The sequence below is a fragment of the Prionailurus viverrinus genome, chromosome C1, assembly GCF_022837055.1.
Source record: "Prionailurus viverrinus isolate Anna chromosome C1, UM_Priviv_1.0, whole genome shotgun sequence".
In the NCBI taxonomy this organism is placed as follows: Eukaryota; Metazoa; Chordata; class Mammalia; order Carnivora; family Felidae; genus Prionailurus; species Prionailurus viverrinus.
The window spans coordinates 212,595,759-212,621,824 of record NC_062568.1 but is presented as its reverse complement, the minus strand read 5'-3'; the positions used below and the strand labels follow the sequence as shown (position 1 = coordinate 212,621,824).

General features: G+C 67.6%; 1 protein-coding gene and 1 long non-coding RNA gene across 3 annotated transcripts; one reads left to right on the top strand and one right to left on the bottom strand.

Moving 5' to 3' along the window:
• Window positions 1–457: 457 nt before the first annotated feature.
• On the bottom strand, window positions 458–1,820 carry LOC125172243 (uncharacterized). The gene is made up of 3 exons (XR_007154655.1): window positions 1,748–1,820; window positions 1,242–1,296; window positions 458–515 (listed from the first exon to the last, which is right to left on the bottom strand). It is a non-coding gene; the product is annotated as an uncharacterized LOC125172243 (long non-coding RNA).
• A 587-nt stretch (window positions 1,821–2,407) lies between these two features.
• Window positions 2,408–23,626, top strand: ARHGEF16 (Rho guanine nucleotide exchange factor 16). Of its 2 annotated transcripts, none has more exons than XM_047869978.1 (15): window positions 2,408–2,529; window positions 9,970–10,573; window positions 12,406–12,451; window positions 13,566–13,735; window positions 14,913–14,969; window positions 15,375–15,496; window positions 16,982–17,134; window positions 17,275–17,404; window positions 19,044–19,118; window positions 19,369–19,461; window positions 20,542–20,693; window positions 21,065–21,256; window positions 21,940–22,007; window positions 22,485–22,586; window positions 23,076–23,626. In XM_047869978.1, exons 2-15 carry the CDS (start codon window positions 9,989–9,991, stop codon window positions 23,213–23,215), a joined length of 2,085 nt encoding a protein of 694 aa, XP_047725934.1. In that variant the 5' UTR covers window positions 2,408–2,529; window positions 9,970–9,988; the 3' UTR covers window positions 23,216–23,626. The 2 variants fall into 2 exon arrangements, with proteins under 2 accessions (XP_047725934.1, XP_047725933.1); XM_047869977.1 differs by having other exon boundaries at window positions 15,336–15,496.
• Window positions 23,627–26,066: the final 2,440 nt, after the last annotated feature.

Here is a 26,066-nt window from a genome sequence, read left to right as displayed (position 1 = left end):
CTCCACGGCCCTTCAGGCTGTCATTCGGACCGCACCTCAGAGCCTCCGCACGTGCTGCGACCCTGCCTGACACCCCTCCGTCCCCTGTCACCCAGCTAACTCCGGCTCATCCGCCGGGTCTCAGGTCTCCTAGCCCTTTCCAGGGGCAGTACGGTGGTGCTGACCCCCCCCCCGCCTCCCCCCCGCACAAGCCGCAGTCAGGACCTTCAGGACAGAGACCAGATCCGATTTGCTCAGAGCTGTATCTCTGACGCTGAGCCCAACGGTCAGCACACAGTAGGCGCTCAATAAATACCTCCAAGCGAAAGGAGAAGGAAAGCAGGAAGGAGAAGGCGTCTTGCTACAGATGAACCCTGGGCTGGCCCCAGATGAAGGGCTGTGACATCAGGAAGAAGGGAGGTGGCACGGTCAGCGCTCACCGGGACGTGCTGCCGTAACGAACACGCCCCTCGCGCCAGGGGCTTCCAAGGGCGCCGCGGCTGTCCTCCACGAGCCTTCTCTTTCCGGGACACCAGCTGCAGGAGGAACAGAGCAGGGACGAGAGGCAGACCCTGTGACTAGGCACAAACACACAATGGCCCCTGAGGTTTCGGCAGGCGGCCTGTCACCGGCTCAGTGGGGCAAGAGGACGTCTCTCCCACGGAGAGGGCTCCAGCTCTCCTGAGCAGGGCTGGGCCCCCCCCCCCCCCGCAGGATGGGGAGCCTGGGAAAGAGTCACGCGGGCTTTCCCCCTGGAAAGGTGCGGGGAGGGGGGCTGCACAGGCAGGGTGTGAACAAGAGGGGTGGGCTTCACGGGGAAGTGGAGGCCGCTGCCCCTGCTGGACGGGCACGGGCGGTTCCCGAGCAGGGGCGAACCGGGAGCACTCTGCCGTTGCCACACCCTGGGTTGGTGTGGGGCTGGGGGTTGGGGAGGCTGGGTGACAAAGGACATTCCGCCCCGGCCTGGCGGAACGACAGGTCACCTCTCCCAGCCCCTGGCGCCTCCGGCAGGACTAAGGATCCTGATTCCTGAAATCAGCCTCTGTGGCAGCCTCCGCCCGGGGGAGCCACCGTGGACAAGACCCGGAAAGGCCAGGCTTGCAGGCCGGGCTTGACTTTGCACAGGCCAGCAAGCGCCCTCCTTCCCAAGCCTCAGTGGCCCTACCTGTAAAATGGGGGTGATGAAAACCACTGGTGTGGGAAACAAAGGCGGAAGAAATACAGAAAAGGTTAAAGTCCCTTTGCAGCCCACTGACAAGTACCTGAGACAGGCAGAGAGACCTTCCCGAGGAGCTCAGCTGCCTCGATGTCAATGTGCTAAAGGCAAAGGGCAACCTTGGCTTGACGTTAGCCTGACCTCCAGGATCCTGTAAAAATCCTTTCCTTTATCCCCCCAAGATGCATGTTGGCCACCAGCCTCCAAGCACGTGGCCCACTGATAGACATCTAAAGGGTCTCATGACTAAGGTTTTACTAGACAGGAGTAAATGGCCTTATCCTAACAGCAGCCGGCCCCTCAAGGTCGCGGACGCCTTGCTTCCAAAGTCCTTAGAGGCTTTCCCAGTCCCTAACCCCCTCCCAACCTGAAAGTATGTAACCAGTCACTTCTCACAGCCCCAGGACAGCTCTTTCTGCCCACGGCGCCTGTCCCCGTGTTTTAATAACACGGCCTGTTTTTGCACCAAAAACGTCTAAAGAATTTTTTTCTTTTAAGTTTTTGAAACTGTATTTAAGTAATCCCTACACCCAACCCGGGGCTCGGACTCACCACCCCAGGGTCACACGCTCTCCCCGCTGGGCCAGCCAGGCACCTCTCAAGTATTCCTTCTCGACCATGGGCTCCCGGACCCCCAACGCCTCACATCAACAACCGCGAAGAGTGTTTTGTGCGGTGCTGGGCCGCCCTCCGGCCGCACTTTTGAAAGAATCCAGAAGGTGGCGCCTTTCCTGCCTTGAGAAGATCGGGTTCCCCTCTGCGCCGGTGGGCTTCCAGGAGGGCTTCCTGGAGGAGGAGGCAGGCTAGCCAGGCCGGGAAGGAAGGCGGGAGCCCGCTCAGGGTCACTGCCTGGCCACGCACGCCCCAAGCCCGCGGGCGACGCCGGCCGGGCCGCAGCGGGCGGGGTGGGCGGTCCGGGGGCGGACACCTGCGGCCCGGGGAGCTGAGCCGGCCCGGCCGCGGGGTCACGTGAGCGCCGGCCGGCCAGGTGGGGACGGTGACGCAGGTGGCCCGGCCAGGTGTCCCGGGCGCGCCCGGCCGTCCGCTCCCGCCCGGCCCACGCCCTGCCCGCGCGCGCGCGCGCGCCCACCCACCTGGGCGCCCACCTGGCCTGCGGCCGCGCGCGCGCGCGCCCGCCCGCGCCTCCCCTCCCCCCCCCCCCCACCCCGGCCCCGGGGCCGCGCAGGGAGCGGGGGGCGGGGCCTGGGAGGGACCGGCGGCGCTCGGAGCGCGGCCCGGATCGGCCGCGGGGCCGGGGCGCGGAGCCCGGAGGCCACACCGGCCCGAGTCGCCGCCCGCTGGCCGCCACGTCCTCCGCCCGGCGCGCGGCGCAGGTGAGCCTGGGGACGGGTGAGCGGGGTGGGGGCGGGGAGGCCCGGGAACCCGGGGGCGCCTTTCCCGCCGGCGCCCCGCGGTCGGCGAAACTTGGCGGCGCCCTCCCTCCGCCGCGGGTCGGAGCCCGCAGCCCGGGCGCGGCCCGACCCGGGTCCCCGGACCCCACCCCGCGCGGCCTCCGGCGTCCTGCTGCCCGCCCCCTGCCTCCCCTCGAGCCCCGGGGGGACGCTTCTGTCGCAGGGTCTCCTGTTTAGACATCAGAGCCGGGAGACCCTGAGGGAGCCCCAGGACCTTTGGAAATGGAGGTCAGGAGCGGGGACAAAACCACCCTCCCCCAAACTCCGGGCAATCTGCTGCCCAAACCCTCTTTGGCCTCAAGAGTCAGCAGCCCCCGAAACGAACATCCGCCCACAACAGACCAAAATCCACCGCCTCCCCCACCCGGTGGATGTGGTGGGCAGGCCCCGGTGGGGGGCAGGGGTGCTGTTCACTCTTACCTAGTAGGGGAGGAGGAGGGAGGGGTATGGGAGCAGCTTCTGGAGGGCCGGGGGCCCCATTTACTGCTGACACCAGCCTCGGCTTCTGCATCCGGGAGGCAAGAACCCCCTTTGAGATTTGGGTGGGTCTCAGCCCAGCACCCGGCATGGGGGTGGGGGGGGAACCTCTTCATCTGACCCGAAGCCCGGGAAGGCCTGATTCCTCCCTCTCTCCTTGAGGTGAACAATCTGCCCCTCCTGGTGTGGGGGTTCGGAGGGCGCCTGTCGGGGACCTGGCCGGGACCAGCAGGAGGGTGTCTGACCCTGTCCACCCTGACACCCCCGAGGCCGAGTGCTTAGGGGTGGGGGCCCTGGTTCCGTATGAACTAAGGCAAGTTACGTGAGGCTCCTGGACCTCGGTTTCCTCGTCTGTAAAAGGGGGTATAGTCAGGGTACCCACAGAGAGGGCCCCGACTCAGTTGCCGCTGAGCTGTTCTGGGGTTGCCCGCGGGCCACAGGAACGGGGCGACCTCTGCCCACGTAGATCAAAGGCGCTGCCCCCAGCTCCCCCAGGCCTGGTGGGAGAGCGCGGCAGGAGGTGCGGACCTCGGGAAGAAGTAAGGTCTTAAGTCCCTTGGACAGATGTCACCTGCAGAGTGAGAGGGACTGAGCCGAGCAGAGGGCCTCCTTTGGGGGAGAAGCCTGGGAGAGCTCTGGTCCCCGGGGTCATCTCCGCCGCCGCCCGGGAAGTGCTGTTCCCCAGCAGGGGACATGAGGCACAGGGGTGCAGGGGCTTGCTGGGGCCCCCACGGGTGCTGTCCCTGAGGGGCAGTCTGTGTGCGTGACCTGATGGGCACAGCCACTCACCCTGCGTCCGTCTGGGGCCCGGAATTTTAGTTTCGGTTTCCAGACGGATCGCGGCTGCTGGTCGTTTTTGCCCATGGCAGTGACCGTGCTCGTGTGACCGACCGTCTGTAAGAGCGTCTTTATTTCTGGTGAGAATCCCTGCCCGTCTGCGGGGCCCCGCAGGACCGTCATCTAGGTCAGCACAGGCCTGGCTCCTCGTCCGGCTCTCTGGTGACAGGCAGCCTGACCCCCCCCCCCCACCCCCCAGGTTCCCTCACCTGTCAGCGAGGGAACACACCCACCTTCCCGAAGATGGGGGAGGGACTGCAGACACTGCGGGGGAGAAAGCATTTGGAAGACACCTGCTGGTCACCTGTCCAAGCTCCCGTCAGAGTCAGGGCTCTGATTTCCCATCTGAGGCTTCTTTGGGGAAATGGCATGCGTGTCAGCTGAGTCTGGGCCCGGAGCCAGGTTTATGGGACGTCCGGACCCAGACACAGGAGCCAGGGGGCGTGGACGTCGCAGACTGAGCCGGGAAGGTGGTCTTCTCTGTGACCGCTGCCCGAGCCTGGAAGCCTCATAGCAAGAGGCAGCGGGAGGCTTCTGCGTGGGGCGGGCCCAGCACGGCCCCTCCCTGCTGCCAGGCCGGGTGCCAGGCTGGGCATGGCCAGTGGGTCTCCCGGGCCCCACCAGAAAGGGAGGGGGCCTCTGCGGGGCTGGGCTTCCCTGACCCCCACCGTGAAGGGGTGGAGTCAGCTAAGCTAGGCACTGCAGACATTTGCTCCGGACAGGTCCCCCCTGCAGGGTGTTGACCCGCAGGCACGGTCTCCGCCCACACAGGCGGGGCAGCAAGTCAGGACCGGCCGGCCGTGACCTCTAAAACTGGCTCCGGACGTGGCCAGGTGTCCCTGGTCGGGGGAGGGCAAGGCCACCGCAGTCCCTGAACCACCCCTGGCCACCTGGCAAATGGAACCGTCTGCTGTGTGCTCTGTGACTTACACGGCCAAATCCTGCCCCCAGATTCCGTGTGACTCTGACGGTTGAGCGCGGCCCTGCAGAATTACCCAAGTACAAGACCATCATCGTGGCCCGAGTCAGCCTGAGCAAAGACCAGGGTCTGGTGCTCGGGAGGCCGGGCCCCACCGGGCAGGGTGGGGTCAGCCGGACCTGGAGGCAGGGCAGAAGGGACAGAGAGGCCCCACGGACGGAGTGGTCCCAGTGGCAGTGGGAGCAGCTGTGGACAGGGCCACAGGGCCAGGCGGACTGATCTCCTCTGTCAGGCAGCGGGAGGGCGGGCGCTGAGCCCACGGAGTCCGGGGAGCCCGTCTGGTGAGAAGAACGCAGGAGCCGGGCACCGGGCTGCAAGGACCCCCGGCACCAAGTGCCACTGAGGCCCCGCTGACCCGGCCGCTTGGTCCTCCCTGACCCCGCCTGCTGCCCCTCCTCCCTCCCAAGTCACAGGTGCCCCTCACCTGTCCCTGCACCTGTGCCTCGGACACCGGGCCGGCTGCGGAGTGCAAAAGGAGAGTTAAATGCCATGGATTCCAAGGACTCAACAGGTCGCCACCCTCCCCCACCCACCCGGTGCGGAGACGGCAGGAAGTCCCCTGAAAGTCACCTAAAAGGTGGTGTGGATGGGTGTGGAAGCCCCTGCGATGCGCCCTGGTGGCTTCTGCCGGCTCGAAGCTAAGTACCTGTGTGGGTGGGTTCTGGGCACGGACCCCAGGGCCCCCCGGGAGGATGCGGCACCGGGGCGAGGGCACCAGGGCGGAGCTCGCACCACCACAGCCAAGAGCTCGCTTCTCACCGTTGAGCCCAGCCGCGTGTGCAGATGTGAACCGAAATCGTCCCTGGGCCGGAAGGACCCACAGACCCCTCGGGAAGACGGACACGCAGCACGCAGCCCTCAGGGCCCCGGGTGTCTCTGGAGGAGCTGTGCTGGGGAGCAGACCCGCCCCTGTGACCCCATGGTCGCCGCAAGGCAGCTGGCCTCCCTCTCGGGAGCTCCATTGCCCGGACAGTGTGGCTGGCATTTGCCCGAGTCCGTGCCCTCGGCCCCTCCCTTGCACTGGCCCCCGGACACCAGGCCAAGGCCGGCAGCCAGTGAGGACCTAGGGAGAGCCGCTCTGCAGAGCCGACCAGCCAGAGGAGAGGCGGCGGGTGGGGACGCGGGGGGCGGGGGTCCCCAAGGAGCATGGGGGGCAGCAACACTCCCTGCGTGGCGCCGTCTTCCCTGCTAAAGTTGAAGCAGACAGCCAAGAGGGACCGGGAGGGCCTGCTGCCTTCGAGCTGGTGACAGAGGCCCATACAGGGACGGCCAGGGAGCAGAAAGGAACCACAAGCGACCTTTTCAGCGTCGACAGAAGCCGTAGCACGCCGCGGGGACAGGGCGCTCTGGACGGCTCTTTGCAGGACGTGCAAACAACAGTGCTGGTTTCTGGAAGAGTTGGAATCTCCCACGGCGTGGGCAGAGAATGAAAACCCAGGACAGAAGAGGCCGCAGCGTGGAGACAATGCCAGAGGTCGGAGTGCAGGATCCGGGCTGTCCCGGAAAGAGGGGCTGGAGAAAACAGGCGGGGGAAAGTTTGCACGAGAGATCACCAGGATGCGCCCAGACCTGCGAGGCCCGAGGAAGGGGCTGGAAGGAGGCACAAGTCTGTGGCTCAGGGAGTGCATGTGGACCTTTCCCCGCGAGTGCTGGTGCTCCCTGTCACCCCCCACCAGAAAGTGGGAGCCACACCTCCACAGGGCAGGGGACGCCCCAGGCTGTGATCGTCCAGGGAACCAGCGTCGGAGCGTGTCTGGTGTTTTCCCAGGAGCAGAGCACCGGACAAGAAAGGAGGCCTCCGGATTCTGGAAGAAAATAATCTCCCACGGGACTCAGAGCTCAGCAGGTTACCCGCCCCAGGGACAAAGATCTGCTTCCCGTGAGGCTACCTTGTAGCCTCAGGAAGGTGGGGAGCTCCAGGACCGTTCCAGGATGGGATCTGGGGGCAGGGAAGGGAGCGCCGGGGAGAGAGGCCAGGGTCTCTGGGAGAACCAGGGCTGATGCACTGATCGCATGGAGTATGTGGTCCAAACACGCGAGGCAGGGACACGGGAACGCGTGGGGAGTTAACAGGAGGACAGCTGCCGGTCAACAAGAGGGAATTATTAACGAGGGGAGGCCAGGCGCTGGCGTCCTGCTCAGCCGAGCCGGCTGTACTAACACAGACACCCACGGGTCCTGCGTACTGGGCTGGAATCCCGTCCACACGGCGGGGAGAGGCTGGTCTGTGTGATCAGGAGATCTCAGAATAGCAGACATCGGGGAAAAGCTGTAGAGCCTGGAGCGGTGGCCTGTGGGGGACAGGGCAGTGGAGGAGCGGACACCTGTCTTTCACGGTAGGCCTCTCGGTGCCGTGTGACTTTTGGACCTGTGCCCGGGGAGTTGTGAGAACCCTGAGGTTAGAAGGAGGAGGTCAGAGTGTGCCCATGTCAGCTGCACCCCCCCCCCCCCCCCCGACAGCTGGCTGCAGCCGGCCCCGGTCCTGGAGGTCCAGCAGAGCCCTGGGATGGCATCCACTCCTCTTCGGGCCTCGGTCCCCGCGCGGGTGGCACTCCAGGCCTGTGGGTGCGGCCACGTTACTGAGAACGGAGGTCACACCCAGCAGTGGCTCACCCGACAGGTTCCTGCTGGGGCACCTCCTGTCCCCAGAGTAGACTTTGCCCCCTGCTGAGAGCAGCCCTGCTACTGGCTGTGTCCGGGGTCTGGGGTCCAGGGTCCGGGTCCAGGGTCTGGGCCCAGAAGACCAGGCCTAGGGCCTGAGGTGGGGAAGGGGAGGGGGAGGACGGGGGATGGGGCAGGTGGAAGGCACAGTCACAGTGCTGGTTTTCAGGGCGACGAGGTGAAATGCTCCCACGGTAAACGCCTCCCAGACTAAGAGGACAGACCGAGCCTTCGGGCTCCCCACTCGGGGACACTTTGCTTGGCCTGCATAGAGGTCAAAGTCTACCAGAAACCCCTTTCTCGGCCAGGCCTGGATGAATGCAAAGTTTACGTGGGGGTGGGTGAGCCAGGGTGGGGGACCGCCCGCCACTGGCTGCCTGCGACTCAGAATGTCCCCAGGAATGTGTGGGCAGTCCTCCCGGGGTGGGGGCGGCCAGGGCTCCTCAGGCAGCTACACTCGCCTCTCTGGGATGGCTTCAGCAGAGACCCTGTGTGTTGGGGGTCGGAGCACAGGCAGCCAGGCTCCCGGCTGCTGCTGTCACACCGGCCGGTGCTGTGGCTTAGGGCCCTCTGGGGCCCGGCTGCCCCTCAGGGAGGGGTTCTGGAGCCGAGGCTGGGCCGGGAACTTCCGATGCAGGGTTGGGCAGGGAGTGTGGGAGGTAGGCTCAGGCTGGGACCTGCCTGGCGTGTCCTGGGACGGATGGCAGTGGTGTCCCTGGGGTCCAGGGAGCCGTCGACTCCAGAGGCCCGGGAGGCCTGGCGCAGGCCCGGGCACCTCTGGCTGCGCGCCCCCCTCCGCCCCCCCGGGGCAGGAGAGGGCAGGTGACCGCCTCACTCCCACGGAGCTGTCGGATAAACTGCGTCTCCGTTCCTTCCCAGATCGGCAGGGAACGTGGCAAAGGATGCCGCGCGGAAGCTGGGCACAGAGTCTCAGCCACCTGGGCTGCAGATTCGGAGACTTGATTTTTCTGCCTGAAAAATGGGCTTCCAGCCTCGTGTGCACAAGCCCCGTGTCTACAAGAAGCACAGGAGTGTTGCTTGCGTTAACGTTGAAAGGAGGAGGTGCAAAGGAGTGCGTCTCCCGCAGGCCTCCAAGTTCTCCCGACCCTGACTGTTGCCCTGGCCAGCGCGGGTCACTGTGGCCATGGCTCCGCCCGGCGGCTGGGGCGTTGCTCCTCGCAGCCCCGCGGCCCAGGGCCGGGCCGCGGCAGCACTCGACTCCTGCGAGCGGGAGCCTTGCTCCCGAGGCTTTGTCACCATTCTGCCCACGTTGCCGATCTTGAGCGGGAGGCACAGAAAAGAGCCGAGGGATGTGACGGTCGCTGGCCGGAAGCCGGTGGCTGGGAGGCCTGTGTGGGCCCTCACAGTGGAAAGGCAGCGGCGGGCCCGTCCACACCGCAGGGCCGTGTGCCCTCGGCCCGGCACGAGCCAGACCGAGCTGAAGAGCCAGCCCCACGCCGGTCGGCGGGGCTCTGCACGTGTGAGGTGCTCGGGGTCCCCGGAGGGACGAGCATCCACGGGATGCAGGGAGACCGAGCAGGGGCTATGGGCCCCGGGTGTCTGCAGACGCCCCCCTCCCCCCTCTGCATCCAGGCATAGAGGGACCGTGCCCAGTGGGCTCTTGAGACGGGGTCGGTCGGCCCTGCTCAGAGTCCGTGAATGCGGGAAAGTCCGGGCGTGTCACTGCATACGCAGAAAGGCCACCTAGACAGCCGGCCACGCGGGAGTCACCACGCGGGGCGGTGAAGAGAGAGGGTCTGGAATCACACAGGCCGGGGGTCAGCCCCCACCCAGTTTCCCACGCGTCCCATCCCACACCCTGGGGGCTCCTGGGCTTCTCGGGGCCTCGTGTCTTCGTTTGCAAACCGAGAATGCAGACGGCCGGCGTGTCCCGCGAGTGAGCGAGCTGACACGACCTCCCCCAGCACGGCGGAGCGTGGCCCTGCGTGCTCTGGAACGTGGGGGTGCGGTGGAGGCCGGGGTCCCGGGAGCCCCACAGACAGCTTCGTTCGCGGTGCTCACGGCGACCAGGAGGAGGTGGTGCCAAGATGCCCAGTGTCCGACCCGGCTCGGGCCGGCAGGGCCCCGGGGCCACACGCCCCTCATTGCCACACACTTGCACCCCCCGGCCTGGGGGTCCGTCCTCGGCGTGGGCGCCCACCAGAGGAAGCATGGTGGGGGGGGGGGGCGGGGGGCTGCCTGTCCTCCGCTCCGGTCCCAGCAGCTGGGTCCCGGCAGGCCTGAGCCTCCCGCCCCCCCGCAACACCCCGCTCCCAGCCTCCGGGCCCTGCATCCCGAGCGGGGTCCCTGGCCGGGCGGGCGCTGAGAGGCGGTGGGCGGGGCCCGCGGGCAGGAGGGCTGCAGGGTGTGCGTGTCCACCTGCCCTCACCTTTGCCCTCTCGCCCCAGGACACCGTGGCCACTCAGCATGTCCCAGCGACACTCGGACAGCTCCCTGGAAGAGAAGCTGCTGGAATACCGCTTCCACTCCGAGCTGCGGCTCGATGCCAGGGGGAACCCGGCGTCCGGGCTCCCGATGGTGCGGGGCACCCTGCAGCTCAGGGACAACGAAGGCTTCCAGCTCGATACCCCGGTGTCCCCCGCTGTGTCCCCTAAGGACGAAGAGCCACGGGCTGTCGTCCTGAGCACGCAGAGCCCCGCGGCCCTCAAGATGGGCACTCAGCAGCTGATCCCCAGAAGCCTGGCCGTGTCGAGCAAGGCCAAGACCCCGGCCCGCCACCAGAGCTTCGGGGCGGCCGTGCTCAGCAAGGAGGCCGCCCGGCGGGACCCCCGGCTCCTGTCAGCCCCCAGCTTCTCCCTGGACGACATGGACGTGGACGCGGGTCCCGGGGGGGCGCTGAGACGGAACCTACGGAACCGATCCTACCGGGCGGCCATGAAGAGCCTGGAGGCGCCGGGCGGGGAGAGGGGCCCCCTCCAGCTCAGCCCCAAGCTCCAGGCCCTGGCGGAGGAGCCCAGCCAGCCTCCCGCTCGGTGCCCGGCCAAGAATAAGGTAGGGGGCCGTGCCGCCTGGACTTCGGGGCGGGGGCCGTGCCGTGAGGGGCCTCGAGAGCTTGTAGGCACAGACGGAGGCTCACTGTCACCCTCGCTGTCACCGCCACCGTCACCTGTCTCGTGCGGCTGCCATTCAGTGAGCACCTACTTCGCGCAGGGTCCTGACGTGTATCCGGTTCGGTCTGATGGGCAGGCTGCAAGCGGAGTGTGAGTGTGCCCGCTTTACAGATGAGGCAGTCGAGGCTCGGCGAGGTCGGGGGGTTTCCGTAGGACCCCGGGCTCGGGGGTCCCCTCTCTCAGCTGCAGCGAGGAACGGAGCGTCCCGAAGGCAGCCTCTCTCTCTGAGCCCCGAGGGGAGCCGGCCTGTCTCGAGGACGAGTTTCAGTGCCGACCTCACAGCAGCACCTGGCTTCGGTGGGTCTGCCCGAGGGGCCCCCTGGGTGGGGACTCAGGAGACGCGTGACGCCCTCTCTGCGCGCACGCCCTCCCCGCCCTGCCCGACAGCCACTCTACCTCGGTGCTCTCGAGAGAACGGGCCGGGCACAGGGCTGGTGGGAAGGGGCCCCCGTGCCCAGAGTTGATGTTCCGGTGGCCGCCTCTCCGGGGGCTGTCACCGGGACCGAGAGCCGTGGCCGCGGGCGGAGGAGAAGCCAAGCCCACCCGTCGGAGTACGTGCAGAGGGGACCCCCGGGGACCACCTTGGCTGCAGTCCTCAGATGCCCGTGGCCTTGGAGGTGGGGCGCAGCTCCTGCCAGGCCTCCCTGAGATGCCCGGGCCCCAGAAGCTGCCTCAGGACCTAGGCACACTGCAGCCACCCAGGGCCCGTCCAGCTGCCACCTCACTCCCTCGCATCAGACGTTTCCTGACTTCTGCACACCTGGAGCCTGGGTGCCTAGGGCACCCCTGTAGGTGGCCCCCAGCGAGGTCCTAGGGCAGGGAGGGGGCAGGTGTGCGCCGGGGTGCTCCGGTCTGGGCTGGGGGAACCTGGGGGGCCAGCAGAGCACGGAGGAGGGGCTCCCAAGGAACTCTGAGGTGGTCCAGAGGCAGAAAGCAGAGGGTGAACTCTGGGCAGGTGCCCAGACCCAGAAGCAGGAGGGGTAGGGGTGCTGGGAGCGGGGGCACGGGGCCCGGGGTGGGGGAGCAGGGCCCAGTGTGGGGGGAGCGCCACACATTCCCGACCCACAAGGGGAGTTTTCAGGCCCCAACTTGTTGAAGAAACCTCTCCCTTTCCCGGAACCTGCATAGCCCCGAGGTCGGGAAAAACCGTGTCCCGGCCAAGGGGGCAGGCTCTGTGCGGCCAGCTGCCGGGGCCGGGGCTGCCTGAAGACCCTGCCTGCCCCCACCTGCCTCTGCAGCCTCTGCAGCTGCTGGGACCCCAAGCCTGTGCTGGGAGCTCGACACTAACCTGCCAGTCCCCGCCCTTTCTGCTTCCCCCGGTGTGGCCCCGGCTCCCACCCTGGGCCTTCTGCACACCCGTCCGGCCTTGCTTGGGCTTCTCTCTAGACCCAGTCGGAACACCCTGCTGTCCCGAGCACCGCTCTTGATTAGTTCAGGCCTGCCTGCCTCTTCCAGGCAGCACTCCTGGATCTGCCTAGCTCTCAGTCACCCTGCCCTACCTGCCCTAGCCTCTGCTTGGTGGCCGTGCATTCCTTGTGGAGCTGACGTCTATCGAGCACCTTCCACGTGCCCAGCAGAGGCCCCCTCCTGTTGGGCATGCCTTCACATGTGGTGCTATGAGATCTCCGGGCCCCCAGGGTGGCCTTGCTGTGGACTCACACCTGCCCCTCCTCCCCACTGACGGCCCTGTTTCCGTGTCTCTTGTTTGCACAGAGGACACTGGGGCGGAAACGTGCACACAAGGGCTCCTTCAAGGACGGTGAGTGTGGCCAAGGGACGTGACCTCGAGAGGCCAGTATGGGCCAGGCCGGGCGCAGCTGAGGCTGGTCTCGCCGGGGCTGCTGGGGGGCAGGGCAGGCTGGTGCGGCGCAGGGAGAACAGGCCGACTGGGATTTCTCTGGGGGCTGGAGGTCCTGGTGGCTTGTCTCATCGTGCAGTTCTGACGTGTCTGGAAAGTTCCCTCGGGCTCTTCTGTGCTGTTCCAGGGGCAGGGGATGGACAGAGCGCCCACACTCACCCCAGGAGACGTTTGTCCAGCGTGCATGTGTGTGCCAGGCCCGTCTGCACCGGTGCAGCCAGGGGGTGCTGGCCCCAGGGTGTAGACACCCATGCTGTGTATACTGCACACGGGACACAGGGAGCCCAGTGTTGGGGGCTCAGGAGGGCCCGGAGCAGTGCATTTGGCCTGCTGAGGGGTGATGCCAACGGGACCCCACGGGGGAGGGGAGGGGAGGGGAGGGGGAGGGGCAGGGGAGGGGCCCGCCCGCCAGGATGCAGCACCCAGTGGCTGTGAGGGGGCAGGGTTCTTAGGGTGCAGGAGCTCAGCCAGGAGGGGGCCCCCCTGTGTGGACAGCCACAGGCCTGGGGGTGGGGAGGCGTCAGGATCCGGGCCCCCTCCTGCCCCAGGGAGAGGAGTGGTGGTGCCCAGTCTCAGAGCCAGGACAGGAAGAGAAGGGTTAGGGTTGGTGGCCCTGAGCCAGGCGCCAGCTGGCCCCCGGGGGGCGGGGGGGTGGTGATGGCTGCAGAGTGGGAGAGCGGGAGACCGCACCTCAGGTCGGAGGACTCGGGAACAGGCGTCCACTGCTCTCGGCCCAGCCTGGGAGCAGCCCCCACCGAGGGCGGCCCCCACGGCTCTGATTGGTCAGCTCGGCCCTGGTCTGAAGGTGCCACATTCTGCATGGGGACACCAGCCCTGTCCTGGGCTCGGCCGGGCACAGCCATGGGAGCCAGCCAGCCTGAGGGGAGCCTGCAGTGGGGGGCCCTGCACCGCCTGATGCCCTCAGGGTCTCCCGGGGAGGACTCAGCCCGCAGATTCCCAGGGGGAACCCGCTCAGAGCCCCCAGGCCTGCCGGTGACACACCCCCCGTCCCCAGACCCCAGGTTCTACCAGGAGATCCGGGAGCGGGGCCTCAACACCAGCCACGAGTCTGACGACGACCTGCTCGACGAGCCGTCCAGCCCCGACGGAACCGGGAAGGCGGACGCCCCCATCGTGGTCAAGAGCTACCGGCCGGCACAGATCACCTGGAGCCAGCTCCCGGAGGTGAGGCCAGGACGGTGGGGTGACGCTCTGCGCCCGAGCCCACGGGCGATTGGCCCCTCAAAGCCGGTCGGGGTCCTCCTCCCAGTGAGGGGAGGAGGCTTCCAGAAGTACCCTCCTATGCCCAGCTTGCAGGGGGCCCCCCTTCCTGGCACCCTCAGAGCCGCCCTGCTCCAGGGGCACTTTGGGTTTGGTCCCGAGGGAAGGAGAGCAGCTAGGGGCCCGTGCCATCAGCGCATGTGTGACGAGCCCCCCACAGGTGAGCCCCTGGCCCTCGCCCGACTCAGAGTGGCCTGCGGAGCTGTGGGCAGAAGGACCCCCTCCGAGGCCCGGGAAAGCGGCAGGAGGGTCCAAGGGGGAGACGGCAGGGGAAGGGCGAGGGCCCTGCCCTAGGGCTGTGGGGGTCTCCGGGGAGAGCTCGGCTGGTTCAGAGGCCCTGGTGCTCTGAGCAGGTGTGTGTGGGGAGGTGCCTGCCACTACCCCAGGAGGGCAAGCACTGGCGACCCATCCCGAGGGCCCAGGGACAGAGCTGCACGCAGCCTGGGTGTGTGGGTGGTCTCCTGGCATAAATGGTCCAGGACCCCGCACCCTCCAAATGCTGGCAGATTCTGTTCCTACCCGAGCTCGGGGGATCTCAGCCAAGCCTCTGGGCTGGACGAGGAGGCAGGGGGTTACCCAGCCCCCCAACTCCCGGCCCAGGCGCTGGTGACGGCCTCTGGCCAGCCCAGAGGGGAGAAGGGCCAGGATCAGGTGGCCCTGGGTCCTGCAGGGGGGGTGCCCCTGGGCCGTGGGGCGGCCTGGCCGGCTCTGCAGGGCCACCGCGGACACGCTGTGGCCGGATGGGCAGCACGCGAGCCAGGGCAGCCAAGGGCCGCTGGGCCTGCAGGGGTGAAGAGCTGGAACGCCTCTCCTACCTCCCGGGCAGGCCGCACGCCCCCCTGGGCCAGGTGTGTCTGAGTCATGGCCGTGGCTCGCCGCTCAGCTCTCCTGGGTGGCTTTGGGCCTCTCGGCCCCCGGGACAGCTCTAGGGGACGGAGCCCACACTCCCCACCCTCGGGTGTCTGTCGGCCATCCCCTCCAGATGCCTGTCTCGTTCCTCAGCCGCCCCGGGGCTCTCTGGAAGGGAGGATGGGCTTCCGGGATGAGCACCCCGTGACCCCCAGGCCTGTGCCCCCCTCAGGTGGTGGAGTCCGGCATCCTGGACAGGCTGCCTGCTGAGGAGCGCAAGAGGCAGGAGGTAAGGGGGCTGGGGGCGGGGGGGGGGGGGGGGTCCAGTCCTGTGCCCAAGACTTGGCGTGGGTCACACAACGCACGGGGGACGGTGGTCGTGGGGACACCTCCTGGGCCGGGCACTGGGACGATGGCTGATGCCCTTGGCGGGGTGGCGGGGTGGCAGGGCCTACCGTCGCCCCTTCTCGGATGCGGGTGCGAGTCCTCGCCAGCATCACGGCTGGTAGCCGCTGAGCCAGAGCACATACCCAGGTGTCGGGCTCTTGTCCCCACGGCCGCGCTCCCAGCCTTGCCCCGGGTCCGGCCCGTCCTGCACCCGGACCGCACCCCCGAGGCGCAGGGTGGCCCCAGCAGCCGCTGTCCTCCCCGCCAGGCCATCTTTGAGATCCTCACGTCAGAGTTCTCGTACCAGCACAGCCTGGGCATCCTGGTGGCCGAGTTCCTGCAGTCCGGGGAGCTGCAGGCAACGATGACCCAGATGGAGCGTCATCACCTCTTCTCCAACATTCTGGACGTCCTGAGCGCCAGCCAGAGGTGAGGCCCGCGCCCACGGAGGGCGGGAGGGCTGGGGCTCCAGGACACTCCCGGTCCGGGACTGCGGGGTGGACGGATCGGAGCTGCTGCCCGCCGGGAGGGAACGCGAGAACCTTCTCGGGCCCTGAGGCCGCCGACAGCTGGTCCAGGGACAGGCTGGGCACCAGGCCCGCGGGCGCCCCGGCAGCCCCAGCGCCCTGTCCCTTGGATGTTTGAGAGGGTGGAGTTCCTCCCACGGGACACATCCCCACCGGGACATCGGGTGAAGGCGGCCGAATGACGAGGCGGGCGGTGCCCACGGGGCAGGGTGGGCGGGGCGGGGGGGGCCCTTCACTTGCACCCTCGGGTCATGTTCCACCCGGTGTTGTCTGGGCTTGGCCCGGGGCTCTGGTTGCAAGGTCTGGGGTGGAGGAGGGGCCAGACCTGCACGGGCCTGTGCGTAGCTGTGTGCGTGCATCCGTGCGCCCGAGTGCGTGTGTGTGTGTTTTTGCGCAGGTGTGTGTGTGTGTGTGTCTGCACATATGTGCCTGCGTGAGTGTGAGTGTGGTTGGTAGCGGGTGCACGTGTGTGTTTACTCCCACGGAGGGCACAGCCCACGTATGCACCCTGCACCCAACGCTGGGTCCCAGGAGACCCCGGGACACCGTCCCTCATGCCCCAGCATGCTCTCTAAACTGCATAGGTGGGCCCCACGAGCCCCCCTCTGCAGACTAGGGTGGGGCAGGTGACAGAAGGTGGCTCGGCCCCGGTTCACTCACATCAGCATCAGACCAGCCCCCCAAGCCCCCAGCCCCCAGGCCCTGCTACCTGTTGCCCCATGAAGTTTCAGGGCCGTGCGGGGTGGGCGGGGGGTGGCTATCTTGTCCCTGGAGACAGTCTTCCTGCGGAGCCGCGGTGACCAGCCCGGGGAAGCTTGCAGCCACTGACTCTGTGGGGGCCCGGGATGGTGGCTGCCCCTCCGCCCAGCTCTGCCCCTCAGCTCCGTGTCCGTGAGGCGCAGCAGAGGGCCCGGGGCCGCCGTAGGCCGGCTGTCCTCTGTGCCAAGCGGCCACGTGGTTGCTTCTGAGCTCCCCAGGCCTCTGGCTGGCCGTCGCTGTCCTGGGGTGGGACGTCCGGCCTCCTGAGGCGGCAGCGGCCTCCTGTCTCGGAAGGGAGCCCCAGGGGGAAGCGGGGCCTGGGGGTCCCTACCGGGGAGTCCGCCCAGAGCCCCCACTCCCACCCTGAGCCGGGCAGAGGGAGCCAGGGCTCCGGGCTGGCCTGACCCAAGTCCAGGGCATGAAACCAGAGCAGCAGGCTCCCCGTCCGGCCTGCGGGCTCCCCCGGGGTCTCCGCCAGAACCGCGCGGGAAGTGGCCTCGGAGTTGCCCTATTTTTCAGGCTGAAGGAGCTGACCCGTCCCGGGGTTTCCCCGGGAAGGTCACGGCTCGCCGCCGGCCTGGGCAGCCGGTCCCCGACGGCCAGGCCCCAGCCCGCTCTCACCCCTCAGGTTTTTCGAGGCCCTAGAGCAGCGGCACAAGGCGCAGGTGTGCGTGGAGGACATCAGCGACATCCTGGAAGAACACGCGGAGCAGCATTTCCACCCCTACGTCGCCTACTGCTCCAATGAGGTCTATCAGCAGCGCGCCCTGCAGAGGCTGATGTGAGCGGGGCCTCGGTCTCGGGGGGCCTCGGTCTCGGGGGGCCTCGGTCTTGGGGGGGCCTCGGTCTCGGGGCACGTTCCTGCGGGCTCCCCCTCCCCTCCCGCCGCCCTGACTTCAGAAGCCCCGTTCTCTGTCACAGGAGCAGCAACGCCGCCTTCCACGAGGCCCTGAGGGAGATCGAGAAGCGTCCCGCGTGCGGGGGTCTCCCCATGATCTCCTTCCTCATCCTCCCCATGCAGAGGGTGACCCGGCTGCCCCTCCTGACGGACGTGAGTACACAGCGCGGACCCCGCCCGGGGAGGGAGGTCGGCCAGACGCCGGGAGGGAGCTGCCCGGGTCCCCTCTCCAGTGGAGTGGAGCACGGCACGCCCCCTCCCCCACCTCGTCACTCAGTCGTAAGACGGCTTTGACATTTGATAGCCTTCCCCCACCCTGCCCTCCCCCCGGGCTCTGTGCCAGGAGCGGCGCCAGCACTCCGCAGGTGTTCGTCGCCGTGCTAGAAGGTTCACGAGGTCCCTTCAGGTGGATGAGTGAGAACCAGGGTTGCCCGGGCCTCTGCCGAGGGCGGGTCCTGGGCCGCTGCCTCCTTTCCAGGATCCTCAGCCAGTTGTCCCGGCTGTGGGCCCCCAGGGCAGCCCGGGTGCCCGTCACCTTCCCTTCCGTGCGTGGAGCTCTGAACAGCTCACTGGAGTGGCTCATGCCTCGGAGATGCCTGCTCAGTGCTGCAGGGCAGGTGGGGGCGAGAGGCATACGTGCAGGTGCACGTGTGCACATGCTTGTACACATGTAGGCACACACGTGTGCTCAGGCTCGCACACATGCAAGCCGATGTGTGTGCACGTGTCCACGCGCTCACACACACGCAGGTGTACACGTGTGCTCACGCTCGAAGACATTCAGGCACACACGTGTGCTCACACTCGTATACACGTAGGTGCACACGTGTGCTCACACTTGCACACGTGTGTTCACACTCAACATGCAGGCACACACGTGTGCACATGCTCACACACATGCAGGCACACATGTGTGCACACTCATATGCAGGCAGGCAGGTGCCCATGTGCGCTCACGCTTGAAGACATGCAGGCGCACATGTGTGCACACACTCGCACACATGCAGGCACACACGTGTGCTCACACTCGTATACATGTAGGCACACACGTGTGCTCAGGCTAGCACACATGCAGGCGGACGCATTGCTCAGGCTCGCACACATGTAGGCGCACACGTGTGCTCACACTTGCACACGTGTGTTCATGCTCGACATGCAGGCACACACGTGTGCACACCCTCATGCACATGTAGGCGCACACGTGTGCACACATACGCATGCAGGCAGGTGTACACGTGTGCAAATATTCGCACCCATGCAGGCGCACACATGTCCACACGCTCACACACGCAGGTGCACACGTGCTCACGCTCGTGTACATGTAGGCACACGCTTGTGTGCACGCTCGCACACATGCAGGCAGGTGTATCTGCGTGCACATACTCGTACACGTGCAGCCGTGCACACAGCACACAGAGGCAGCGTGTGGCTCCCGCTTAGAGTGCCGTCTTTCCAAGCAGACGGGACATCAGACCTCCCAGGTCCCTCTGGGACGCGTAGAAAAAGAGGCCACGGGCACCTCCCAGACCGGTCCAAGATGCCAAGGACTGGAAGGGCTGGGGTCCCGGGAGCGTGCTCTCTCCGGGTCCCACGGACCAGCCTGACCCAGCAGAGCCGTTTGGGGGCCGTGCACCCCAGGGCGGCCTGGCAGGAGCCCTCTGGACACTGGCCCTCGACCTCCCTGCGGCCCCGCCCGGTGTGACGTTAGTGGAGGCGCCTCTGCCCGTGCAGGCCCCTGAGCCCGGAGGGCAAAAGGGTCCTCGGCGCCTCACGTGTGGTATCCTCTCTGCAGACCCTCTGCCTCAAGAGTCAGGGCCACCCTGAGAGGTACAAGGCCGCCAGCCGTGCGCTCAAGGCCATCAGCAAGGTGAGGAGGGTCCAGGGGAGAGGAGGGGGCGCCCAGACCAAGCCCGGGCCTGAATGCTGCCCCCCTACCCCCACCCGGCAGTGGAGACCCTGAGGGCAAGGCGGGGAGGGAGGGAAGGTTTCAGCTTTTCACGGAGGGAGTGGAGCTGAAACACAATGGGCGAGCCCGTGGGGGCGGGGCCGGGGCCGGGGCCGGGGCGGCCGGGCCGCTGCCCACGGCACAGCCTGCTCTCCCGACGCCCGCCTCGCAGCTGGTGAGACGGTGCAACGAGGGAGCCCACAAGATGGAGCGCACGGAACAGATGTACACCCTGCACACGCAGCTGGACTTCGGCAAGGTCAAGGTGGGCACCCCCACCGCTCCTCGCCCGGCTCGTCTCAGGTCAGGGGGCCACCGCCTCTCGGGGCTCCGGCTGGAGGGAGGCCCCTGCGGGCGCCCGCACCGAGGGGGCCGGGGCCTCTGCCTCGGCCTCCCCGGCACCCTTGTGACTCCCACCCCCTTGGCCACAGGCTCAGCTTTTCGGCGCTCCTGCCCGAGGCTCAGTGGGTACGCGGGTCTCTCTGGCCTGTGCCCCCACCCCCAGGGCTGCAGGCGGCATGGTGGGGTCAGGGGGCAGGACGATGTCCGGGCCGGCTCGCGTCTCGGGTTTCCCCGTGAGGCCAGGAATAGTCGTCAGTTCTGGTGGGGGGGGGGTGGGCACTAGGCATCCTAAAGGCCGTCCCACGCGGGCAGGGCTCAGACTTCTGTCCCCACGGATCCCCCACCATCCCATGGTCCAGGGGTGGTCCCACCGGCTGCCCAGGACCCCGCTGTGCCCCAGGCCACCGGGATCCCGCTTCTGCAGGAAGCACCTCCTGGGGAGGGTGGCGCCCAGCAGCAAGAGAGGAGCAGACAGACAGACGCTTCCTCCTGGGAACTGCTCTGCAGGAGTCAGGGCCTGGAGGCAGCTCTGTGGGCAGGGCCTCAACTTGTCATCAGCCAGCAGAGGCTGCCCAGCGGGCTGGAGCAGGTGCTGTGGGCAGGGCACGAGGGCCACGGAGTGACAGAGGGAAGCCACGGAGGCCCGGACGAGGGTGTGAGGGCCTCTCTGGCTCAGGGGGTGCTCAGTAGGTGCCTGGAGAGTCCCTGGGCCCGGCCGGAGGCAGGGAGGGCACCCACCTGCCTGGGTGGCCGAGCAGGATCTGGGCCGGGGACCTGGCACAGCGCAGCTGCCCCATCTGTGCCTGTCGGCCAACTGAATAGCCCTCTGTTTGAGGCGAGGACACATCTCACTGTCCTCCTCCTCGGTCCAGCCCGGGGGGAGGGGGCAGTCACCTAGTCCTTGGAGGCAGGGATTGGTGCCCACCCGCCCTCGGTACATCCTCGCCCACACCCCGCCCCCCGACCGCCCCGACTCAGGCACCTCCCCGGCCCTTCCTTCCAGTCCCTCCCGCTGATCTCTGCCTCCCGCTGGCTGCTGAAGCGTGGGGAGCTCTCTGTGGTGGAGGAAACCGGGCTTTTCCGAAAACTGGCCAGCCGGCCCACGTGCTACCTGTTTCTGTTCAACGACGTCCTGGTGGTCACCAAGAAGAAGAGGTAGGCCGCCGTGGGTGCCGGGCCATGCGGCCCCAAGACGGGGACCGGGAGGGGCCTGGGGGAGTCACCCGGGCCTCCTCAGACCTCAGAGCTGGGGCACACGGTGGGGGCCCCCTCCCAGCCTGGCCCGGCCCCGGCAGCGGCCTGGGTCCCCCTGCAGGTGACGTGGGGCGGCCAGGTCTCTCCCTGTGCCTGCAGACCCGGGTCTGCCCGCCCAGGCCACGGGGACGAGAAAGCGCACCGCCTGTGCTCCCCAGGGGGTGGGTGAGGGGGGCAGCCCTCAGGAGCGTCCTTCTGGCCCCCGTCGGGCGGGGGACCCGGGCCGCCCCACACCCTCGGAGGCATCTGGCCGCCCCCTTGTCTCCCTGCAGCGAGGACAGCTTTGTGGTGCAGGACTATGCCCAAGTGGACCACATCCGGGTCCAGAAGACAGAGGCCTCCGACCCCTCCCTGCTGGGGGGCGGCGGCAGCCGCGGCTCCTCCGTGCCGCACCCCTTCCAGGTGACCCTGCTGCACAACAGCGAGGGCCGCCAGGAGAAGATCCTGCTGTCGTCCGACTCCGCGTGAGTTGGGGGGAGGTCCCGGGGCGGGGAACCTGACCACGGAGGGAAACACGGCAGGGAAGGGAATGCCAGGAGGGGGCAGCCTGACTGGCACTGCGTGGCCCGGGGAGGAGGGCCTGGCAGAGGCACCACAGTACAAAGGTCCTGGGGCAGGAGGCCTCTGCTAAGAAGCAGCCGTGAGGCCAGTGGCGCTCGAGCATGGGCGCCAGCGGTGGGGGTGATGAGGTCAGAACAGGCCGGGGGGCGTTGGGCAGCACAGGGAGGTGCCAGCAGGGGTGGGGCTCAGCGGGCAGGGGAGGGAGGGACGGTGGGCTTGGGACCCAGCGCCCGGGTCGTAGGGGTGCAGCTGCTGCCTGACTGTGACCCTGGGCAGATGAGACTCGGGGTCGGCCTGACTCGGTAAAGCCTGCCTGCTGCCCCTCTTGCCTGTGACTTCCCACACCCGGCCCCCGAGGGAACTGGTTTGTGGGGGGTCATGAAAGGATACCAGTGTCCTGTGAACTTCATCATCACTGCGGGTCACAGCTCCAGGGCCGTGGGCAGACGCCTGAGGAACCCCGGGGAGGCCCTTTGACCCCCTGTCCCCGCACAGCACCACACTGGGGGTGGGCCGTGTGAAACCAGAGGTCCCCAAGCTGGCAGGATTGGCCTCAGGCCCTCACCCACGCTCTGTCCCGCCCCAGGAGTGACCGGGCCCGCTGGATCGTGGCGCTCACACACAAGGAGAGGCAGAGTCCCGCCAACAAAGGAGGTGAGCGCCCGCCGCACCGAGAACAGGGCTCGAGACCCCTTCCCCGGCCCTGGGCAGGGGGGCGGCACGGAGCTGAGAGGTATCGTCCAGCCCTCCGTCCGTGCCACTGTCTGCCCCCAGGGTGACCTGCCCAGGTACGTGTGTATCCGTCTGTGCGCACAGACCCAGCTCTGTCCCAGGGCCGCCTCGTCCGTGCGGGGGAGAGGACCGTGCCCCGTACCTGGAGCACACGGAGCCGGGCCGGCCCACAGATTGTCAGCCTGGCTCCAGCCCCGCCCCTTAGGAGCCACCTGCCCCCTCTGCCAGGCAGGGGCAGCCTGTCCCGTGGCCTCCGGGGGAAGCTGCCACGTGTCCCCAGCCCATGTGCCCAGCCCAGGCCCTGCTGAGACCAGGCCACAGGGGATGTGCTGGGAGGTGGAGCCCACGTCCTCCCGGGGACAGCTCTGCCCCTGACCCCCACCCCACCTGCCCCCGCAGACCTGCCCCAGGTGGAGGTCACCAAGGCCTATCTGGCCAAGCAGGCGGACGAGATCACCCTGCAGCAGGCGGATGTGGTCCTGGTTCTGGAGCAGGAAGATGGTGAGTGGAACGGCGCTGGTGGGGAGGCCCCGGGCGACAGGCCCCAGCCCCGTCAGGGCCCAGGGCACACCCGTGTGGGTGGTGCACCCTGACCCTGGCCCCCTGGACACAGTTTCTGCCACTGCTCACGGTGCTCCAAGGCACCCTCGGCACCCTCCCTCAGGGGTGTCCTCAAATGTCCCTGAGTCACGGGATCAGAATCAGGTCCTTTGTCACTCTGTGTCATAAGTGGGCGGAGGGTGACTGTGCTACTCCGGGGGCCCCTGCACACGCCCGCACGGGGCATGCGCCGGCATCCAGGCTGAGCTGCCGATGCAGGACCGGGTGCCCGTGTGACCCGGAACCGGGCCCCCTTGGCAGGAGCCGGTGGTGATCCGCTGTAAGGGAGGGGCCTCGGCCTGGTGCCTTCTGGAACAGCGGCTCAGAGGGCATCGCAGCCCCGCCCTCGTGCCCGGACCCCGCCCTCACCCGCCCCACATCTGTGTTCAGGATGGTTCTACGGCGAGAGGCTGAGAGACGGGGAGACGGGCTGGTTCCCCGAGGACTTCGCCCGATGCATCACCAGCCGCGTGGCCGTGGAGGGCAACGTGCGCAGAATGGAGCGCCTGCGCGTGGAGACAGACGTGTAGCCCGCTCTGCCCGGCGATTTGAGGGGCGCAGATCCACCGGCCCCCGGGAGCCTGACAGCCGCGGGTCTCCCGAGGCGCTGGGGGCTGCAGTGCCGGCTGCAGACACATCCGGTGGGAAGCTCGCACGCGCCGTCCCCCCCCCCCGGGGGCCACCCTCCTCCAAGCTGTCAGGGCCACGCCAGCCAGCTTGGCCCCACGTCTCCCACGCGTCCTGCACCCACCGCACTGCCACGCAGGGCACGTGACTGGACGCAGGATGTGGCCCAGCTCCTCCCTCGCCTCTCCTGCCCCCCACGTGGGACCGAGGGCCCCACTCTCTGAGAGGAGGTCCCGCCTGAGGGAGCGGACTCTGGTGCCAGTGCTGAAATCCTGACTGAGGTTTCCACAGACATTAAAGAAAGTATTTCTTTAGCACCTGGATTTCCATGGGAGCCTGCGCCTCGGGGAAGGCCAGGGCAGTCCCTGCAACATCCCCAGGGTGCCACCGGCCAGGACCGGCTCCCCGCGCATGGTCACCTGGGCCGGGTCCCGGGGGCGTGTCCGGCCCCCCCTCTTCCTGGTCACCCGTGCTCATCTGTGGCCTTGGCCGGACTGTCCGCCTGGAGCTTGGTGAGCGAGGCCAGTGGCTCCTGACCCCTGTCCCCACATACTCCTTTGCTAGGCTCCGTCTGGCTAGTGGGTCTGGGGGCTCTTCTGGGATGTCCCACCAACCCCCGCCTCCCTCAGGGCCCATCTGTCCCCCCAGGACCTGGACGTGCAGGTGGGGAAGTCTGTCCACTCCCAGGGCCCCCCTCGGCTCGGGCAGTGCTGTCCTTGGGGTGGGGGCTCCCATTATGACAAGAATCTGCCCAGATCCCGCGGGAGCTCCAGTCTGAAAGCCAGGGGGGCGGCTCCACACTCCCAGCCAGAAGGGGGCGATCAGGCAGGCCCTGAGCTGTGCCTCTCCCGGTCCTAGGCCCGGCCAGGTGGGGAGGGGAGGCCGGCCTGAGCCAGTTGGAGGGCCCGGTGGGGATGAGCTGTCCCAGCTCTGCCCACCGAATGGGGTTGGGGGAGAAATATAGTGCCAGGAGGGGTGAGCACCTCCTCCCCACCGACCTCCAGGGTGACCTCCGTGGCCACAGGCGGTCGGAAGGACCAGGTCTAGGTCAGAGCCCAAGCAGGGTCTGGGGTCCCGGGTGGGGATTTTATACGACCAGAAGGCGGTGGGATAGCGGCAGGGTCCCGTCACTGGAGTCAGCCCCCCGTAGCTCCTGCCACTAACTGCACAGGTGGGAATCTGGGACCTCGACTTGCCCACCTGTGAGCTGGGTTAACTCCCGGCTCTTTTCCAAGAACTGTGCGGGCAAGCTGGCGGCCGAGGCCAGGCGTGTGCACATGCGTGCGTGCATGTGTCAGGCAGGGGTGGGGGCGGCTTTCTGTGTAAGCCCAACTCCCCCGAAGGAAGCCCGCCTGCTCATTCTCCCCACCGACCCCCGAGCTCCTCGGAAGGGCAGACCTGTCCACTGCCCGCCCTCTGCCGGGTACCTTTCCAGTTAATGGAGCAAAGAGGGTTTGGAAAGCCCTGAGACCAGGCCCTCGACTTCCTGACCTGGGGCCAAGACACCACCTCAGGCCCATTTCGGTCTGCACAGTGGTTGGCTGGAGCCCCCTCGTCCTCCCAAGCAAGGGGTAAGGTGCTTAGCCAGGAGGAAGGACACCCCAGGACCCCGGGGGAGGGGCTGGGCCCACCCGGGCAGGGCCAGACCAGCCTAGGACGGGAACCCCTCAAAGCAAGCTCCAGAAGCACAGGGCCCTGGCAGCTTGGAGGCCTGGAGGGGCTCAGGTGGGCGGGGGGTGGGGCTGGGCGGTGAAGTGTGGAAGGCCAGGGCTCCTTCCAGGGCCAGTGCCCACTCGACACCCTCTGAGGGGCCTCCGCTTAGCCTGAGGTGCCTTCCTGAGGGCGGGGCAGGCCAGCCGGGACCCCGGCCCCTCCCAGAGATGGCTCTGATCTGCCTTCTAGCCCAGCTGAGGTCTCAAGACCCCAAACAACCCTTCCTCCATGGCAGTGCCCAGCACTGCCCCCCACCCCCGGATTCCTGGGGGTTCTGTGAACTCTGCCACACCTGCCCTGCTGGGGAGGGGTCTCCAGAAGCAATCTAGCCCAGCCCCTCCTCCCAGCCAGCCGCACCGCCCCTTTTGGGCCTGCTGCTGGGGTCGGTGGGCTTCTAGGACATCAGCCAAACCCCGTGGGGCCCAGTGTGAACAGACACCGAGGTGTCCCCGCCCACCCACCTATTACAACCACTCCGAAACATTCCAAGGCCTTTCTGCAGGGCGCCCCCCCCCCAAATCAAGCGCCCCTGGTGGCTGGCGGGGACACCGTGGTCGGGCCCACAGCCCTGAAGACATCCAGTGCCCCTGGGTGCCACGGCGGGACCCTAGCAGTGCCTGGGGCTCCCCAGTCCCTGAAACTCGATGGGAGTCCCTATAGCCCTGATTCTTGCCCCTTCAATGCGCAGGTCAGTGTTTCCGCCCTTACCTCCGTTGGCCCTGGGCGTCCACAAATCCTGCTCACGTTGCCACCCCTGGTTACTGTCCGTATCCCCAAGATCAGACCCCCAACCCCAGCTGTCCCCTGCCGGGCCATCATGGAGCTCTCTGGGCACGGGGTCACATCAGACTGGGGGCTCTCCGGTCTGTTCTAATTTGGTTCGGGGCTTCCCGCATCCTCTTGCCAGATTAATCTGCTGGCATTGACGGGTTTTCTTGGGGAGGTGAAGGGCGTCTTACTTTGCATTGTTTCCTAGTTGGTCATGGCCTCCGCTGAAGCACGATTGAGTTTTACAGGTTTTACACATTTCATATGCTATAT